The sequence below is a fragment of the Ranitomeya variabilis genome, chromosome 4, assembly GCF_051348905.1.
Source record: "Ranitomeya variabilis isolate aRanVar5 chromosome 4, aRanVar5.hap1, whole genome shotgun sequence".
Classification (NCBI taxonomy): Eukaryota; Metazoa; Chordata; class Amphibia; order Anura; family Dendrobatidae; genus Ranitomeya; species Ranitomeya variabilis.
This window is the reverse complement of record NC_135235.1, coordinates 37,682,186-37,703,125: the sequence shown is the minus strand read 5'-3', so window position 1 is coordinate 37,703,125 and position 20,940 is coordinate 37,682,186. Positions and strand designations below refer to the sequence as shown.

Genomic DNA, 20,940 nt, shown 5'->3' with positions numbered 1-20,940 from the left:
CCGTGGCGTTATCCAATTGAAGACGGATGGTTGACCCGCTTGAAGGCAGTAGACCTGCTGTAGGATTAGCTGTACCGTTCGGATCCCCAGTGCAATGATCGGGAGAAGAAGACTGGCATTGGTATTCCTTAATAATCATTGGACCAGGAGAAGGCTCCAGATGAGAAAGGAGCTAGAGACTGCCCTTTGAAAGCCTGATTGACTGACTGAAAACGAGCGGAGCGAAAGAAACTGCTTCCATTGTCGTCTTTTTTCCCCAGAACCGTCCTAGCGAGTTGAATGAACTGCGGGAATGAGAGACTAAGTGCACGAGCTTCTTGTTGAAAAACCACGACCATGACTCAAGATCCTTCTTGTGCAGGACCATCCTCAAAAAGGATCTGCTGGGCTGGGAATGAGGAAAAAACTTGTCCAAGTTTAGCTGCTAGCCCAAGTGAGAAAGTACTGCAAGTGATATAGACGACTCAGCGCAGTCCTGGAAGAGAGGCTAGAAAGTCGACCAAATAGGGAAGGACGACCATGCTTCTAGGGCGCAAGAAGCACATGACAACCGCTATGATCCATGCGACCACTCTGGTGCGGTAGCTAGGCTGAAGGGCAAGGTCGTGACTTGAAAATGCTGTTCGCGAATGGAAAGGCGAAGAGATTATTGTAGAGAGGAAAAAATAGGCATGTGAGGGTAAGAATCCCGAATGTCGATGGATGCTAGAAAACTCCACTTTGTTCTGTTGAAGTAATGGCTGAGCGGAGGAACTCAACATGTTAGGGCATGTTAGGTTAGGCTATGGGTTGAACTAGATGGACTTACAGTCTTCCTTCAACCTTAATAACTATGTAACTATGTAACTATGTAACTCCATCTGAAAAAGGAGGACCTTGTCAAAGGTTGTTAGAAGTTTGAGGTCCAGGAATGGTCTTATTTTTCATTCCCTCCTTCTTGAAACCAAGATCCCTTAGATCTAGACTGTCCTGGACAACGCTTCCACTGCTGGTTGGGTCTGTAGAAAAGATACGATCCCTTGTTAGTCTCCCGCTCAGAAGATGTGATTTGAATCGAAGTAGATAAGGTCTCTGACCAGGAGACTATTGGTCAAGCAACATCATGTGGTGGCTAAAGAAGGGTAGAGCACTGAACCCGAAACCACAAGACGGAACGAATCAGATTTGCTATCCGACCGTCTGTGGTATTTTAAATGATGATACCTCGGGCAGGGATACTGGTTGGTACACCATAAGAAATTCTACCCGGTTAGTCTGCCAAGTGGCAGAATGCGGGGCTGCAACCAGCAGGTCTCTTGCCATCGTCGTGCAGAGTAGAAAATTAGGAACCCTCGATCCACCATCCTCTTAACAGGGACGTGGAGAGGAATCGTCCGCTTTCTTGCATCATCCGCTAAATAGTGGTGATACAAAGGGGGGGGGTGCTCGGACGCCAAAAATGTGTGCCTCTGTACATCCCCAGAGTTGAGGTCCCCGGGTGGACAGAGCAGGTTGTCTGGCATTAGGCCTGGATGCAGAAGAGGATACATGGAGGCGACGCTTCATGTGTTCGTCTGTTGAAGATGTGGGGGGAATCGGTGCCCTTAAAAAGGACCCGTCGCCCATAAAAATCAGACCAGGTATGGCAACCTACTTAGAGGCTTCTGTCCAGTGAATCGCTCGTCAATGTTGATGGTATAAATAGGAGAGCCCCTCCTTTTCAGAAGCTCTGGCAATCCAAGGCAATATGCGATCCATATTCAGCGTTGTTCTCAACCAATCATAGGGGAGAGATCAGGAAATGAAAACTTCCGTTTTCTAGACGCCTGTACGTTTTTCTAGAACCCTTGCGGCCCCTGCTAGCCGACGGCTCCCATGTAGGAGAGGGACCATGTATCTCTGTCCTGCGAGCACTTCGAGCCACAGAGGGTTCACAGAGGGATTCAATCTCTTGGTCCGAGAAAACCATGGGTTGCGGTTAGGGGATGAGTGGCGGAAGGCTCCAGAGCTCAGTTAGGGTGACCAGCTTCGGATTGATGATGTGCCCTTAAGACCAGTAAATACTGGTCATGCGCCTTTAAGACTAGGGAATGCTGGTCTTGTGCCTTTAGGGGGGCATACTGTTTATGTGCCTTTAAATGGTCATGTGCCTTTAAGAACCAGGGCCTACTGGTCATGCCAGGGCATACCGGGCATGCGTCTCTGAGACCAGAGCATACTGGTCATGGGGCTTTAAGACCAGGGCATGCTGGTCATGTGCCTGAAGACCAGGGCATGCTGGTCATGTGCCTGAAGACCAGGGCATGCTGGTCATGTACCTTTAAGCCCAGGGCATACTGGTCATGTACCTTTAAGCCCAGGGCATACTGGTCATGTACCTTTAAGCCCAGGGCATACTGGTCATGTACCTTTAAGACCAGGGCATACTAGTCATGTACCCTTTAAGACCAGGGCATACTAGTCATGTACCCTTTAAGACCAGGGCATACTGGTCATGTACCCTTTAAGACCAGGGCAGACTGGTCACGTGCCTTTAAAACCAGGGCATACTGGTCACGTGCCTTTAAGACCAGGGCATACTGGTCATGAGCCTTAAGACCAGGGCATACTGGTCACGTGCCTTTAAGACCAGGGCATGCTGGTCATATGCCTTTAAGACCGGGGCATTTTTCAAGGATTACGCCAGAGGAGAAGCTCCTTGAGGAGAACTAGGTACTGTGGGAAGAGCCGGGATCTGTGGCGGCGGAGGGCTCCTGAGCTCACTGGAACTAAGTACTCTGGTAAAAGTGACCGGTTTCTGGTTGGTCATGACCTAAAGAGCAGAGAATGCTTGTCATGTACCCTTAAGACCAGGGGATGCTGGTCGTGAAACTAAGACCGGAGTGGCTGGTCGGGAGCCTTTTAAGACTAGCTCAAGGACCAGGGAATACTTCTGCGTTTATGGCCTGTATAATGGTTGAAGTTTTTTTTTTGTTTTTTTTTTACATTATCCACCTCTGCTGTCGGAGGGGTTGTTGGGGAAAGGAGAGCGGGGGGAGGGATGGAGCGGCGTCTCCCTACCTGGTTCCTGAATCCCCCGTCAGCGTTGGATTAGATTCTCCAGCGCTGAAAGCAGCGCCGGGACCGATGCCGCAGCCGCTTCCGGATGTACACAGCTCGTGTCCGGAAGCGGCAGGGAGATGAACATGGCCGCCGAGGATATGTGGTGTTCTCGTCCTGAGCGAGAAGCGCCTGAATAGGGAGGCGGAGCTTAAACGCGCGGCCTAGCATGGGCGGAGACTGCGGGTTGCGGCCTACACGCAGCTGAAGCCTGGGGCTAAATTTTTGGTGCCGAGTGAAAGAAGGGTAAAAACCCCGCCGCTTGGAAAAAAGGGAAGGAGGGCGAAAGAACCGCCGGTTACGCAGAGCCCTCCAGCCGCACAAATCCCAGCACTTACCTAGGAATCTGCAGCAAGGCAGAGTATGCAGCTCTGTTCAGCAGGTCATTAAGAAGGAAACCTTTGCTGTCGCTGCTGTTTGGACGGTGCAGGGATAGAGAAGACCTCAATCCATCGTCCCTTTAGCAGGGAGGAGGAGAGGAACCGTCCGCCTCCTTGTACCATCCGCTCTTAATAGTGGTGGTGCAGTGGGAGCTGCTCGGACGCCACGCTGGAGAGTGCCTCTGTACAGCCGAGGGTAAAACCTGGTGGGCAGGGCTGATGTCCGGCAATAGGCCTGGCTGCAGAAGAGGATACTGAAGGTGACACTCCAGTGCTCGTCTGATAAGGGAGGGGGGAGATCGGTGCCCTTGAAGGGGCCCGTCGCCCCTAGAATCAGCTCAGGCAGTGGCTTCCCACGTCGCAGGAGAGGATACGGAGAGGTGAAACTCCCGTGGTCGCCTGTTGTTGGTTCGGGGGAGATCGGAACATGAAAGAATCCGTCGCCCCCTTCGTCCGTTGTAAAAGGTAAAAGTAAGAAGAGTTCTTTGGGTCTGAATAGCAGACCAGTCCGTGTGCCTCCTACGGACACGAAGCAAGAACTGGTTAGCTGGGAGCCAGCAGAGGGGTGTATACTGCAGGGGAGGAGCTGAGAGCCAGCAGGAGGGTGTATACTGCAGGGGAGGAGCTGAGAGCCAGCAGGAGGGTGTATACTGCAGGGGAGGAGCTGAGAGCCAGCAGGAGGGTGTATACTGCAGGGGAGGAGCTGAGAGCCAGCAGGAGGGTGTATACTGCAGGGGAGGAGCTGGGAGCCAGCAGAGGGTGTATACTGCAGGGGAGGAGCTGAGAGCCAGCAGGAGGGTGTATACTGCAGGGGAGGAGCTGTGAGCCAGCAGGAGGGTGTATACTGCAGGGGAGGAGCTGGGAGCCAGCAGGAGGCTGTATACTGCAGGGGAGGAGCTGAGAGCCAGCAGGAGGGTGTATACTGCAGGGGAGGAGCTGAGAGCCAGCAGGAGGGTGTATACTGCAGGGGAGGAGCTGAGAGCCAGCAGGAGGGTGTATACTGCAGGGGAGGAGCTGTGAGCCAGCAGGAGGGTGTATACTGCAGGGGAGGAGCTGTGAGCCAGCAGAGGGTGTATACTGCAGGGGAGGAGCTGAGAGCCAGCAGGAGGGTGTATACTGCAGGGGAGGAGCTGGGAGCCAGCAGGAGGGTGTATACTGCAGGGGAGGAGCTAACTTTCTTTGTTTTCACTTAGTGTCAGCCTCCTAGTGGCAGCAGCATACACCCACGGTCTGTGTCCCCCAATGAGGCGAAGGAGAAATAAAAATACTACAAAAATAGTTTCTTCGGTATCTCACATGAGACTCCAATTCAAATCTATGTGTGAGTCAAAAAAAAAAAAAAATTGGGTTCCTCTTGGATCAACTGCATAGCATCCAATTTTTAAACATAAAATTTAAATTCTTTAACAAACAATATTTGCTTTGTAAAATTTGATAACTGCTCATGTATACAAATAAATGACATTTGGCTACAAAAAAAAAAAAAAAAAAGCCTTTTTTTTCTTTAAAACCTCTTTTCAATATGTACGAACATGTCGGAACTGCGGCATTTAACTCATGCTTACAGGAAGCGTGCACCCACCCTTTCGCCTCATTCAAAATAAAAGAAAAAAAAAAAAAGAAACCAAATATACAGATATTTGTCATCGTCGTGTTCAGATTTGCCTGATCAATATAAAAAATAAAAAAAAATTAACCTGATCGCTAAATGACGTAACGAGAAAAAAATTTAAAATGCCAGAATTAGGTCTTTTTTGGTCAGCGCAACATTGCAATAAAATGCAATAACGGGCGATCAAAACATTGTATCTACGCCAAAATTGTATCAGTAAAAACGTTAAGCTCGGCTCTACACGATATGTTAAAACCAATGGTGTCATTCAAAAGACGCAAAAAACAAGTCCTCACATGGCCATATTGTCTGAAAAATAAGAAAAAGTTATGGTTCTGGGAAAAAGGGGAACAAAAAACGTAAAAGCAAAAACAGAAAATAGCCCTGGTGTTAAGGGGTTAATATACACACTTGTTTATTAACATATGTAGCCAGGTTCAGGTTTGTAACTAAGATTTTTTCAATTTGTTCCCGCTTTTGGGCAGTTTCTTAGAGTTTAGGAGACCACTTCTCGAGCTCTGTTGACCCCCATCAGCGGCCTGACAATCATAAGAAGACTAAAAGGACATACAAACTTGAAAACTAAAAACACAATATAAGGGCAGACACATTTCAAGGGATTGTCTACATAAGACCATTCTTCAAGTAACTTTATCAATGGGCTGACAAAGTCATTCAGTATCAACTACGGAGATATTTGCCCAGACGCTCACAGTCTCCCATTTATTCATGTGGTGCAGGTAGCATTTTGCATTGCTGGTGTAAGGACAACAGGTCTAAAACTCATAAGTCCTGGAAAGTTTTATTAGGCCTTAACTCGCAATAAGAGAACAAATGACTGGAATCACCACCAAGTATGAAAACCTTGGCACAGAATACGGAAATCTAACGATATTACCTCCCACATCAGACAGCACGATGATTAGATCGGCCTTCATTTCGACAGCTAGCCGCGCTGCCAGGCTGTCATTGTCCTTGATGCTGATCACCTGAGGAATAAAATGAGATGAGCGAAGAAAACCTACAGCAACAAGAAGATAGATGGGATATAAAAGGAGAAAACATGAAGCCTGGGAAGCCAGCAGCACAGAAGACCGAGTCCTGCCATATTAAATGCACGGTTTGTGTCAGATGCAAGTAAGGATAGAAAAATGCAGCAGCCAAGAAAACTACACATCTACAGTATAAATTAAGGTATGTGCACACGTTCAGGTTTTTTCGTGTTTTTTCGCGATAAAAACGCATAAAAGGCATACATATGCATCCTATCATTTGGAATGCATTCCGCAATTTTTGTGCACATGGTGTGTTTTTTTCCGCGAAAAAAACGCATCGCGGTAAAAAAAGCAGCATGTTCATTAATTTTGTGGATTTTTTGTGTTTTTAACCACTATTTAATGCATTGGGAAAACACGCATAAAAAATGCGCAAAAAAAAAAAACGCATTAAAAACGCGCAAAAAATATAGTTCTTACCGATAACGGTATTTCTCTGAGCCCATGACGGCACCACGGAGAGAGGGGATCCGCCCACCAAGGACACGAAACCTACTGATAAAAAAGGCGGTACCACTCTCCTGCATCAGTTGTTTTACATAGAGAATGATGGGAGACTACTAAAACATTTGTTAGCTTTAACTGTTTAGCATAACGAGATACCTCGTGATTTTAAAACTATGAATAAACTATGAATAAACTATGAACAAACTATGGCACTATTTAATGTGAGCACCCATAAGTGAAGGGAGGGAATGTACGGGTGCCGTCATGGGCTCAGAGAAATACCGTTATCGGTAAGAACTATATTTTTCTCTGATCGCCCATGACGGCACCACGGAGAGAATTGCATAGATAGTACATTCAGGGAGGGACCACCGCTTCCAGAACCCTTTTACCGAAGGTAAGGTCCGAAGAGGAGTTTAGGTCCAATCTATAGTGCCTATAGAATGTAGATGGTGAGGACCAGGTAGCAGCTCTACATATCTGGTCTATGGGAACTCCGGCCTTCTCCGCCCAGGAAGATGCCACTGCCCTTGTCGAGTGAGCCTTAACCTCCCCGGGAACGGACATCCCACTTGCCGAGTATGAAAGACTGATGGCATCCGTAATCCATCTTGCTATGGTGGCTTTCGATGCTTTTTTCCCCTTCCGGGGACCCTGGAAACACACAAACAGAGAGGCATCCTCCCTACTCTCCTTAGTGACTTCTAGGTAGCGTAAGAGACATCTTCGTACATCTAGTGTATGTAATGTTTGTTCCTTCTTGTTTACAGGGTTGTGACAGAAGGAAGGGAGAGAAATCTCTTGAGACCTGTGAAACTTTGATGCCACTTTCGGGAGATATGCTGGGTCTGTTTTTAAAATGACCCTATCCTCTAGAAATTGTGTGTAAGGAGGGTTAGCCGAAAGAGCCTGTAAGTCGCTGACCCTACGGGCAGAAGTGAGGGCGACTAACAGAGCGGTTTTGAGAGACAGGTTTTTTATTGAAGCTTCGTGTAATGGTTCGAATGGTGGACTGGTCAGGGCTTTAAGGACTAAGTTTAAGTCCCATTGAGGAACGATTTTTACCGGAAGAGGCCTTGATCTTCCTGCTGCTCTTATGAATCTAGCGACCCACCTATTTGAAGCTAAATCAAAATTGAATAGGGCTCCCAATGCTGCCACGTGAACTTTCAGGGTACTAGTAGCCAGCCCCATCTCCAACCCATTTTGTAGGAACTCTAATATGGAATTAAGGGGAATTTCTTTCCCTACTTTTGCCCCTGATGAAGATAGAAACTTTTTCCATATCTTGCCATATTGTTTCGTTGTGACTGGCTTCCTACTTTGTAACAAGGTTGAGATTAACCCTGGGGAGAACCCCCTGTCTTTTAGCAGCTTCCTTTCAAGAGCCAGGCTGTCAAGTGCAAGTTCTTGACCCGTGGATGACAGACTGGGCCCTGCGACAATAGATCCTGAAGGTCTGGTAATACCCAGGGGTCGGATATTGACATCTTCCTCATCCATGAGAACCAAGGTCTCTTCGGCCAGAACGGGGCAATTAAGATAACCAGCGCCCCGTCCTCCCGAATCTTCCTCAGCACTGCTGGAATCAGAATGAGAGGAGGAAAGGCATAGAGCAGATGATGACCCCAAGACATCAGGAAAGCATCCACAACTACTGGGTTCCCCAGAGACAATAGGGAGCAAAAGGAGGCTACTTTTTTGTTTAGATGGCTCGCAAAGAGATCTATTTTGGGAACCCCCCATTTCTCTGTGATCTGGGTAAATATTGCCTGATTCAGTTCCCATTCTCCCTGTTTTAGGCTGGACCGACTGAGGAAGTCCGCTTTGTAGTTGTCTACCCCTTTTATGTGTAGGCTTGTTAGGGATAGGAGGTTGCTCTCGGCTATTTGCAGGATTGAGTTGGTCACTTCCATTAGATTTTTGGAACGGGTGCCCCCCTGGTGATTTAGGTAAGATACTACCACCCGGTTGTCCGACATCACTCTTACGTGATGAGAGTGAAGGACTTCCAAGAATTCCTGAAGGGCAAATTTGACCGCAAGAAGTTCCTTCATATTGGAGGATTTGTCTGCTAGGGACGGAGACCAGGTGCCCTGGGCTACCAGATCGCCCAGATGAGCTCCCCACCCTGAGGGGCTTGCGTCCGTAGTTAGGACTTTTGATATCTGAATTACCCACGGGACCCCCTGGGAAAGATTTTTCTGCGACTTCCACCATGTCAGAGAGTGGCTGGTACGAGGAGATAGAATTAACCGCCCGTCTAAATGCCCTCCTAGATGGGTTTGTTCTGACAATATCTGCCATTGGAGGTCTCTCGAATGTAATTGGGCCCACTGGACTGCGGGGATGCAAGAGGACATGGAGCCTAGGAGGGACATACCCTGACGGAGTGTTATGGAGGGGAGAGCTTGAACCCTTGATACCAAATTTTTTAGTTTTTGTATTTTGCTCTCCGGGAGCCGACATTCCATTTTTATGGAGTCTAAGGTGAGACCTAGGTACTCCTGAACTTGAGAAGGTATTAGTCTGGATTTTTCTATGTTTATTAGCCAGCCCAGTTCTTTTAGGGAATGAATCACAATTGCCAGTTGATTCTCGCAATGCTGCGGGGAGGAGCCTATTACCAAAAAATCGTCCAGATATGGTACAATCAAGGTATTTTCTTCCCTGAGGTGAGCCATTACCTCCGCAATCAGTTTTGTGAAAATCCTCAGGGCTATGGCTAGACCAAAAGGCAGAGCTGAGAACTGGAAGTGACTTAGGACTCCTCTGATGTGAACCGCCATCCTGAGGAATCTTTGGTGATCTTTGTGTATTGGGACGTGATAATATGCGTCCTTTAGGTCTAGGACCACCATGAAGCATTGAGGAAACAGCATTTTGATAGACGATTTTATTGTTTCCATTTTGAATGCCTGAACCTCTAAGTAGTTGTTTAGACTTTTCAGATTTATGATGGTTCTGAAAGACCCGTCTGGTTTTCTTCTCAGAAACAGAGGGGAATAGTATCCTTGTCCTCTTTCTTGAGGGGGAACCTCCAGGAGAACTCTCTTTTCTACTAACCCGATGACTTCTTTTTCTAGTGCCAGCTGCTCTTCTGCCGAAGATCTTGTAGATGTCATCGTAAAAGAGGGACGAGGGTATCTTTTGAATGTTAACCTCAGTCCTGATTCTATGATGTTCAGTATCCATTGACTGGTGGTAATCTTTTCCCAGGCTGGGAGAAAGAGAGACAGCCTCCCTCCCACCTGGGGCGAACCTTCATTGCGGAGGTTTCTTGTTATCATTGGGGTTTTTATTAAAGATAAACCCCTTGTTTTTGTTCCTCTTATCCTCCCATTTCCCTTGGCCTCTCCCCGGGTTTTTGCGGAAAAACCTCTTGTTCCGAAAGGGCTTCCGGTAAGAGGGGAGGCCCAGAGGAGGAAAGGACTTTTTCTTGTCCCCAGCTTTTTCTAAAATATCGTCTAAAGTGGAACCAAACAAGAATTCTCCTTCACAGGGGATGGTACACAGTCTTGTTTTAGTTTGGAGGTCGCCTGGCCAGTTCTTAAGCCAGAGGGCGCGCCTGGCCGCATTAGCCAGTGCTGCTGACCTAGCGGCTAATCTGATTGAGTCGGCCGAGGCGTCAGCCAGGAAAGCCGCAGCTCCCCTCATTACTGGTAAAGTATTCAGTATCGAGTCTCGGGAAGTCTTCCCTTTTAATTGACCCTCTAGTTGATTTAGCCAAATCATTAGGGAGCGAGATGTACACGCCGCTGCTACTGCAGGTTTTAAGCCCCCCCCTGCTGCCTCCCAAGAGCCTTTGAGGAAGGCGTCCACCTTCTTGTCCATAGGGTCTTTTAGTATCCCCATGTCTTCAAACGGGAGTGCGAATTTTTTTGATGCTTTAGCTATTGCCACATCTAATTTGGGGGCTTTTTCCCAAAAGGAGCAGGATTCATCATCAAAAGGGTATTTCCTTTGGGGAGTTAAAAGAGACTTTTTCATGGGCTTTTTCCATTCTTTTTTAATTAACGCTGCGATTGTATCATTAAGTGGAAAAGCTCTCCTCTTTTTTTGTTCTAGGCCCCCGAACATGATGTCTTGTACCGATTTTTTGGGGTGGGAGTCTACTAACCCCATAGTACTTCTCACTGCCTTTATAAGGCCATCGGTGTCCTCTATTGGGAAACAGTTGTGCCCCCCCGAGGAAGAAGTGGATGATGCAGATGAGGAGGAGGAGGAGTCGGAGGATACTGAGCTCGCACTGTCGCTGTCAGATTTTGAGACCGGAGACGGAGACCTATCCCTGGTCTTTCTCCGTTTTTTCCCCTTCTTTAGGGATCTAAGGGTGTCTTCTACTTGCTCCTTAATCAGGTTTTTTAAGTCGGTTGCAAACCCTGGCAGACTTTCAGATACTGTCTGCTGTATGCAAGTGTTACACAGCGTCTTCTCCCAGGCAGGTGGAAGATCTTCTCTACAGATGGCACAAATTTTATGCTTTGTTTTGCCTACGCTCTTCCTCCCCTAAAAGACAAATAATAACCTTACTGTCTCTGACTTTCACGAAGATCCACTTACCACCTCCAGGACCCATAAATATCGGTTGGGGATTCTCCGCCTCTGGCTTTTTCCCCGACGCCGTACTGGACCCCTTACTGTGTTGGGACCTCTGGCGTTCCTTGCTGGTGTCCTGGCGCTGCTGTCGCCTTTTTTGCTGCTGCTGCTGCTGCTGTGGCGATGCTATAGGTGGAGGTGATTCTGGCAAGGGAGATGCCGGGTCGCTCATATTGCTGCTGGTCTGCGGTTACTGCTTTGACAGCACTCTGGTGTAGTTGCAAGTAGCTTTTTTTGAGGCTCCTGCTGATATATTGCAGAGCCGCTAGGAGGAAGTAACTTTCCTCATTTAAAGCCTTCGCGCCGCTTTTTTTTTTTTTTTTTTTATATCCGCGCCTGCGCAGTAGCGCCCAGCTGATGGCGAGACCAGCTTAATCCCGGGCATGCGCCGAACTTGCAAGATGGCGCCGGGAGTGCATATATGGCGCTGCTGACCGGCGCCCCCGGTCCTATGCAGTCCCTACTGCGCGGCTCTGCACGCCCGATGGCGGTGCAGTGTGCAGACTGACGCATGTTTTTTGGGGAGGGCCGCGCCGCACCTCCCGCAACCGCAGAGGGACCCCCCTGGATGTTGCCTGCTGCATCTTACCTGGGGAGGTGACCGCGAACTCCTTGTCACCTCCCCCGCACACCCTAGAGGCCCACTAGCCTCCCGCGGTGGCGCTTCGGGTCACCACCTCAGCCGAGGCAGAGGGACCCCAGCTGCCTAAACCGGACTGGATGGGCCCGGAATTCCCACGTCGATTCGGTAAGTCCGTAGGTCTCCCATCAAGGACAGGAAACCAACTGATGCAGGAGAGTGGTACCGCCTTTTTTATCCATAGGTTTCCTGTCCTTGGTGGGCGGATCCCCTCTCTCCGTGGTGCCGTCATGGGCGATCAGAGAAAAAACACGCATCAAAAAAGAATGCGGATTTTTGGCAGAAATGTCCGTTTTTTGTCAGAAAATTTCTGCAAGAAATCCTGAACGTGTGCACATGCCCTTAAGGTTAAGCAGATGCCAAAAAGTCTTTCATTGCAATTCACATGCTAAACAGTATATGTCCATCAGTTAAATCAGATGCATCATAGTAGAGCATGAATTGAGCACATGAAGCAAAGAGGTTAGTTTGCAGAAAAGATGACCACGTGTTCGTAGCAGATGTTCCCGATAGACATAGTACTCATTCCTGCGGTCAACTCCTCATTCCCGGGCACAACAGCACAGTGTCCATCACCAGAGCCAGGACACTGAGGTGGTACCAGGTAGAGATGAGCTAATGAATTTCACGACGACTTTCCCCAACAATTCAGATTCGGCAGAATTCAATATTTTTGTGACTCTATTCTCTCAAATTTTTAGGTTGGGAAAAAAAAAAAAAATCATCAATTTCATATTCACTTTTCCTGACCCGTTCTCCTTATGCCACGCCACTGCTGTGGTTCCTCCACGCTGATCTTCTGACATTATGACGTGCATTGTGTCTCCCCCACATAAGGTCAAGCACAAGCTGCCAACTGATCTCAAAGATGTGGAAAAGAAAACTGGAAGAACAGAAGACCGGGGCAGCTGCGGAAGAGGCAATGAAAGAGGAACGGTTTCGATTCTGACCTAATCAAATCTGCCGGTCAAATTTAAGTAATTCCACCCAAATTGATTAACTCATCTCTAGTGCCAAGGAGTGTCAGGCTATGTGCACACGTAGGAAAAAAGGTGCAGAATTTTCTGCACAAAATCCGCATCTCCTGGCAGAATCCGCAGCCGCGGATTTGCCGCAGTTTTTATGTGGAATTGATGCGGATTTTGTACGGATTTTCTGCGGTTTTTGCCAGTGCGGATTTTTATCATGGAGGGGTGCAGAAACGCTGCAGATCCGCACAAAAGACATGACATGCACTTCTTTGAAATTCGCAGCAATTCCGCACCATCTGCACAGCTTTTTTTTTTGGCCCATTGATTTACATTGAACTGTACATCACCGTGCGGATCTGCAGCGTTTCTGCGCGGAAAAATCCGCTGTGGATCCGCAGCAAATCCGCATCGTGTGCACATAGCCTCAAGGACTGAGGGTATAAGAGCGGCCATGTCTGCACTAAGTTTACACACGGGAGCAGTGTTACACCCAGTGGTGCAACTTCAAGCTGATGGGCCCCGATGCAAAAGCTCCAATGGGGCTCTTAATTATTGCAAATCTTTACTAGAATTGGTCTTTTCATATGGTGCAAAGTGACTTTTGAGGCCTCTTAGGCTCCAGGGCCTGGGTGCGATTGCAACCCCTGCACCTATTGTAGAGCTATGCCAGTTACCCCAGCATGGAGACACATTACTTTATAGGCCCTTCTGCAGGATCTGTGTTTAGTCTTCCAATCTCTAATTAAAAAAAGTTAAATCTGCTTTGGAATCTTTTGCAAAAAGGCAAGTTTTTTTGTTTTTTTTCCTGCACCTTTCTGCATTATATCACAGCCCGGCATTAGACTTATACGTCACCTACTTTCGGCATCTTCCGCACTCATGTGTTAGTTAGCCGTGCCATGCACTGTTAGTACAGCAGCTCTACATGCAGCCGGATACCCACAGAAATACTTCACCCACATTTACCCCCTGCAGATCACTGTTTGGTTCCGGAGGAGGAACGACGGCGTCGTTGGTATTAATGATTGGCACGATGTTCATCCGTAGCAGCTCGTGTAAGGTGCCATTTAAATTCCGTCTTTTCTGCTCGTCGTGGAAATCCAGATTCGTCACCAAGATCTTTAAGAAACAAATTCAAAGACAACTTTATTTCTAAAGTGACCTATACCCCAGACCCGACTGCTTGCAACAAGCCCGGACTCGAAGTCCCCTCCCGCACCAATAAGACTGAACGGCAATATAAAGATCGCATATACTAGATACCGAGCGACTCCGCCGTCTACAGGGCACGAGGGTAATGAAAAGGTCTAGTTTATCACTGCTGCGGTGACTGCTTTCCAATAAGGACAAGGGTTTTTGAGGGCAAGGAGTTCAGCGAATCAAAACAATGCAAGTTAGGTAAAGGCATAAATAACAATTCCCACAAGTATATTATTACCTCTCTTCTTTTTCAATAGGAAGCCAATCCAATAATTATTATAAAAGAATACCTACAGATACACATGCTGCCGAGTTGTATGATGCAATTGCTTAAAGGGTTATTCCCATCTTAGGCATAGGACCAAGAAGTACAGATAGTAAATCTGTGCTTTAATGGCCCTCCCCAGGTCCGGCGCAGAGTCTCCGCCGCTGCTTCTGGTGTCACAGCCCTGCAGCCAGTCAGTGAGCGGCGTATGCCATCAACAACAAGTTGTCTTTGTTCTGCACTTACCTGGGCCGCACATATGCTGTACTGGGTAAACATGGCCTCATAGAGCGCCATTAGCCCGCTCTGGCCGGCCGCCGCACAGGCTCGCGCCTCCAGGACTGGAACTTGCTAAAACAAAGCAAAGATTGAGAATTGGAATGGTCGCACACTCACTCACTTGCTTTATTTCCTAGGAGTTCATACTGGGATTGTAGTGCTCACCATGTCTTTAAGCTGGTTCTGCCCCGAATGCAAAGCTTGCCTCACACTCTGCGACAAAAGGATTTCATGGCGGAGACGCTGTTTCCCAAAGGCAACAGCACCACTGGTGACAATCATCATCTCCCGACCCTGGTTCTGCAGAACGGACACCTGCAGCAAAAAGAAGGGCAAGTCCAGGTCCATGTAATACTGTGACATACACTGACCCTATACTAGATTTATAGGATCTTCTAACAATGTGTGAACCTACAACTCATAATCCCAATAATTGAGTGTCATGTGCCCAGGTGAAGCACACTACGCCTGCCCAGCCTGCCTGACAGCTGCAGCTTGTACTGAGCAGGGTGAGATCTCAGCAGGGAGAAGGGTCACTGAGGAGCTGTCAATCAGGCTACATCGGTGGAGACTGAGTGTAAACTTTCAGCCATTCAAACATAGATTATCAAAGTAAATACGGGATCTAGTCAGTAAAAGGTAAATTAAGAGACAGATGAGCTTTAAGATCTACATACATTTCTTATAAAAACTTCAATTAAAAGGGGTTTTCACTTCCATTTTTATAAAATTTTGGGTGCAGAAGTTTTCATTGATGTGGAAGATGTACATGATGTGGGGGCTGGGTCCACATCTTGCATCGGGGACCATCAGCTGTAGGCAGGTGTATCGATGTATGGGCTCAAAAAAGTCTACGAGTCCACACACAGTAAACACCATCTACCCAAGAAGAGCCAATAACAGCTTTCGACCCAGCCCTTCTGCCCTTTGTTCTCAAGATCAGCAGGGTCTCAGCTCCAGGATCCCCAATGAGTTCTGAAGTTTTTAGGTCATTGACATCAAATTTATCATGTAACCAGGAAAAGTGGATTCCATGGCTGCAGTGTGAACAGAGCTTAAACAATCAGGTGAATGCAAAAGTATCTCGTAGGGCTGAAATCCCCAGGATTATGTAGCTCATGGGACAGTCTATGGTCATGGATAGAACGCTAGCCCATGCAATGATTTAGGAGATAAAAAAAATATATATATATATTTCTCTTAACCGGGTACACAGTCCCTGTGCAAAGAATGAATATCGGACATTTGAGCTCATCTCCCACACAGATATTGAGAGGATTTGAGCTGCGCCCTTTGGTCAGAGCTTTACAGACCCAAACTGAATCCTGAAATTAGCGGAGTTCACAATAAAAAAAAAAAATAAATAAAAAACTATGGAACTTGAGGGTCTGGACCCGATGAGGCTGGTGTACTTACTTTGATAGTCCATGTCAGAATTACAGTATACCCTGGATATTAACATGAGCATTTTCCTGATAGAGCTGGGCTCATCCTAAAATGCTCCTTTTTGAATCAGATGGGAAAACTTGAAGTACATCAGCCTCATCAGGTCTAAAAATGAAGTGATAGATCCGCGGTAAAGAGGCGTATATTTTAGGCCTGGTGGCTCACCTGCTCAACGATAGATGCCAACCGACCCAGTGCCAGACCGCACTCGTCTCCTCGCGTCACCACAGCGCTCCCAAGCTTCACCACTATACGCTTGGCATGCTTCAGCTCGCTGCGGTGCGCGAATGGCTTCCCATGCGAGCGGATGAGAGGCATAGTAATAAAAGGGATGTTACTCAATTGCCTTGAATGTCGCTGAGCTGGAACATCTGCAATGCAAACCATAAAGGCAGTAAAGAATAACAAGACCCATCAGCCAAGAGAGGAACCACTTAATGGTGGTCTCAGCAGTCGCCCGCCTGTTGTGCAGCGACATCTGTCAAAATCACGCGTCATGGAAATTAAAGCTTATTTTCATGTCTAGGAAGGTATAAAATTGATGCAAAAAAATGTAATTTAACCAAAACGTTTAAAAGATGTTCTAGCACCGTGGGGTAAATCACATGTGGAACATTATATGTGCAACTGGACTGACTGCATTCACCTGACATTACACCTCCACAACACACAAGTCTTTACACTGCAACACCAGGAAATCAAAAAAAAAAAAAATAGTAAAAAAAAAATGCAAAAAGTAACTTACACGTGAGATGGGAAGATACTGTGGTCCGAACACGGGAAAGCAGGGGTCGCCCATGCCTGGAGCCCCGACCACACAATGCAGCCCGACACAACATTTTGCTAAGGAACAATGATGGAGCAGTTAGTGAGAGTTTTACAATACAATAACGCACCCAGAAAGGCGATAAAAGGATTGACAGAAGGAAAAAAAAAAGTCAGCAAATTACTGTGTACAGACAGTGAAAGTCTATAACTAATGGAAATACAAAACACTATGGGCAGGAGCGCGCATAGCAGATTGGCAGCAGAATTGTCTGCAAAGTATCGGCAGCAAAATCTGCATATTTTACGAGATGATTTAATTTAATCTTTTGCGAAGTGTAAAATCCATTTTTTGTGCAGATTTTAAGATCCCCCCCAGAAAGTCTATTTTCAGTAACTGGTACTGTATTACTTGCTGAAAGTTTTCTGAAATTTTGTAGCTAGTGGGGCACATTCATTTCGGTTAAGATTTGAAAAATTTTGCAAATATAATTTATAATCTGCAGAGGAAGGAAACAAAAGGCCAGGAAATCCATAAATTGTGAGGATTTTGGGGTAGTTTTTGTTGCAGTCTACTCCCATTCTGCTGCGCTGATGCCAAGGCTTCCCTGGTCTTCTATCCGGCCTGTGTACTTCAGGCTCTAAGGAGAACGTCTCAACAGGCAACTAGAAAAGGTTGAGGCGACACAAGTCACACGACCAAATATTGTACACTGTGCGACATATCGCCATATCAAAGCCTAAAGCCTGTTATCGGCTGCAGCGCGCACATGTGTATGAAATGTGATGAGAAGGGGACAGTAAATGGGGACATACCAAAAGGATGGGGTAAAAGTATATAAAATAAATAAATTAATTAATTAATTTAAAAAAAATAAAAAATCGGACTGAGAACGAGTCACAATGCTCGGAGTCTCCCTTACCCAAGTGTGACAGCTGCATAGAAATATATAAAGCTGTCCCGCTCAGGTAGGGAGAGCCGCCGGCCAGTCCGTGCGCCGCGATCCAATTTATACGGCCATCTGACCGTGCCCTTAGTGTGAGCACTGGACTTACAGAAGACAAAACAGATTTTTGCACAAATATTTGACTGCAGATTTTTTATTGTTTTACTTCCCTTCCGAAGTCAATTGGAAGAACCTGCAAGAAATCCTCGAACTTTCCAGGTCACTGATTCTACACTGTAAATTTCCGCATAGAAAAATGCTTCAGTATCTGGCTGCAATTACAGTAATTCCTTCTATGTTCTGGTCTGCAGGGAGGTTAGGCTCTACAGGAAGATTCACCATTCAGTGTTCTCAGAAAGCTGGATGACTTCAGAGATACAACAAGGCCATATTGGCTATCCCCTGGTACATTTAGAAACCAAAAAAGCAGGACAGAATTTTACCAGTATGACAGCAATGGCTGAACAGGAGGCATATATAAACTGACAGCTGACCTGTGTACCACCTGTGTGCCACGTTACACACCAGGCTGCAGCCATCTCTAAAAAACGTGCCTGCCCTGCCGGCCTCTGGCCATCCTCCCTGCTACCCGCACTGATGAGAGTCCTGCCCCCGGAGTTTGCATTTGGCTGCCTGGAGAAAAGCAGCAGCCAATGAGCAAAGCAGAAGAATGAACACACGGAGGATGATGAAACCCTCGGGAGGGATTGCAGGTCAGAAAAGGGAAAAAAGCCATGCACTAATGGGAAATAAAACACAATACAACACTGTGCGGTCAGAGGTGGCAAATACAGTGGGGGGGGTACAAGGTGTAAATCAGCAATCAATGTCGGATCCGACTAATAGTCTGCAAATGCACAACTACTACCCCCAGCGTGTTGTAACAGAATACGGCTGAGCAAAATGGACTAGTCAGCTGGCATGGGAAGTATAGCGTTAGGGATCATTCACACGGCAGTGAGTATTCAATTATTTTCATTTGCAAAATTCAGTCCGAGTTTCAACAGAGTTTTTTTTTTTTTTTTTACTTTGTCCATGTTTTAGCATCATAGTTTCATAAGAATTAAAAATAAAAAAATGGAGATTTCTCAGGACTCTCCAATCAAGCAGTCCATGGAAGACAAACAGCACATGGATGGCACCCGTGTGCGGTCCAATTTTTTCAGGGACACATCAACTTGCATTGGCGAGTTAGATTCAAGAATCAAAATTGGACACGGCGATTTTTTTTTAATTTATTTATTGTTAAAAATGCTCGGTCAGCAAAAATACACGGCCATGTGAACAGCCACATAAAGTATTACAAGTACAAGTTCTATCTCTGAAAAACACAGAATACATATGTAAAAAATGATGCCAGCTAAGGGAATGAGAATCCTCCTTACCGTACTTTTTCCTGGCAGATTTATATCTGCAGCATTTTTGCTGCAGACTTCACTCGTCATACTAAGGCCATGTTCACACTTTTTTATGCAAGTGAAAAGCTGCATTTACAGATATCAGCAGAAGCTGTGACATTTCAGAAATCTCATGCACATGATTGCTTTTTTTTTTTTCTTGATAAGTTGGAAAGCTGGAGCATGTCGATTCTTTCAGCGGTTTTCACCCATAGAAAAGAAATGAGAAAGTGCACAAAAAAAAAAAAAAAAAAAAAAAAAAAAAGCAGCAGAACCTGTGTTATCTCTGCAGATTATTTTTTTTTTACTACTGCCAAGAGATCAAGTTGTGGCTGCATAAAAAAAAAAAAAAGCAATAATGTGCCCCAAATATTTAGCGTGTGCATGTACCCATTAGCATCCGCAAGGATTGTCATTCACTGTGCTGGCATCAGATTCTGTGACAAATCTGAGCAGGAAAAAAAAAAACGAAAACAATCTGCATCGTGTGCACAGGCCCTTAGGCTCTGTGCACACGTTGCGGATTTTGCTGCAGATCTACAGCAGTTTTCCATGCGTTTACAGTACAATGTAAACCTATGGAAAACACAATCCGCAGGGCCCATGCTGCGGAAAAAAAAACACGCAGAAACGCTGCGGGTTACATTCCGCAGCATGTCAATTCTTTGTGCGGATTCCGCAGCGGTTTACATCTGCTCCATAGGAATCCGCAGGTGTAAAACCGCAGGTGGAATCCGCACAAAGTCCACATAAAATCCGCAGGTAAAACGCAGTGACTTTTACCTGCGGATTTCTCAAATCCGCTGCGGAAAAATCCGCAGAGCTCCAAAACCCGCAGAGCTCCAAAATCCGTGTGCACATACCCTTAGTCTGTTCCTACAATGGAACCAACAAACGGATATTTGCGTGCAGCTCCGGCGCCTTTCAATGTAAAGATCTATTAAAAAAACCTCACAAGTATCACAGACGGGACCAGCGCACAATACCCGGCTGGTGTCCGATGGCTGGTGTCTGATGGGTGGTACTGGTGTCTGATGGGTGGTACCGTGCATTAGCGATTCACCCAAAGTCACATAAGACGGAGAGTATATGGACATCCCCTTTAAGGCTGCCATAGACACACCGTGACCGCTCCGGTGGTCATGTGACCGCATAGTGCACCTGTGTAAAGGCAGATAACACTGCATTTGGAAGCAATACTATTCACAAAAAAACCTAAATACTCCTGGACTGTCCCTTTAAATCAGGGAACAGTTTGCATTTGGGGGAAAATCGTGACACGACAGTGAGCAGACACCATTCCACGTCGTGCATGATGCAACCTCCTGTCACAAGCATCCCACCCTGTGTCCAGTCTCTAATCACACGTGTAACCATGGATGCGACAAAATAAACTTCTGCAAACCAGTCGCAGCAATTCTGTCGCACATTTACAGGCGGTGCCAAATGTCTCAGGAATCCAGGAAGCAGCAGGTAAAATGAGCGCCGGCGCACGTCTCCTCACCTGTCAGTCCGAGATCTTCGGTGGAAAAACTCCGATTTCTTACAATTTTATCCTGCTGGTAATATTGTCCCGGCTGGCATGGCCCAGTGGACATGCGCAAAGGAGCACACGCTGCCGACGCGCATGCGCGGAGGATTTCCTTCCTTTTGCCGAGGCCAGTGTACTGCGCAGGCGCACTGTGGCGGCCCGTGTAGACGTGTCAGTGTGAGTGCGCGCAAATCTGCAAAATAAAGTCACCAGTACCAAATGGTCCCTATTAACTCCTCTGGAGATGCAATAATTTTTATTTTTTTTTGCCCTTTTATTTTTTTTTTCCTCCTCTAAAGACCCATATTTTTGTTATATTTCTTTCTCA

At 46.7% G+C, this 20,940-nt stretch overlaps 1 protein-coding gene across 2 annotated transcripts in view; it reads right to left on the bottom strand.

Annotated features, from left to right (window-relative positions):
• Positions 1-20,716, bottom strand: part of ALDH18A1 (aldehyde dehydrogenase 18 family member A1) — a 70,865-nt gene extending 50,149 nt beyond the window's left edge. The window contains exons 1-7 of one of the 2 annotated variants that reach the window (XM_077258359.1): positions 20,586-20,716; positions 16,718-16,815; positions 16,138-16,343; positions 14,692-14,841; positions 14,494-14,598; positions 13,743-13,901; positions 5,969-6,059 (exon numbers count right to left, since the gene is read on the bottom strand). In XM_077258359.1, the coding sequence (XP_077114474.1) occupies positions 5,969-6,059; positions 13,743-13,901; positions 14,494-14,598; positions 14,692-14,841; positions 16,138-16,343; positions 16,718-16,811 (805 nt within the window). In that variant the 5' untranslated portion in view covers positions 16,812-16,815; positions 20,586-20,716. The remainder of the gene's footprint in view (positions 1-5,968; positions 6,060-13,742; positions 13,902-14,493; positions 14,599-14,691; positions 14,842-16,137; positions 16,344-16,717; positions 16,816-20,585) is intronic. The other variant, XM_077258360.1, reaches the window with a different exon arrangement.
• Positions 20,717-20,940: the final 224 nt, after the last annotated feature.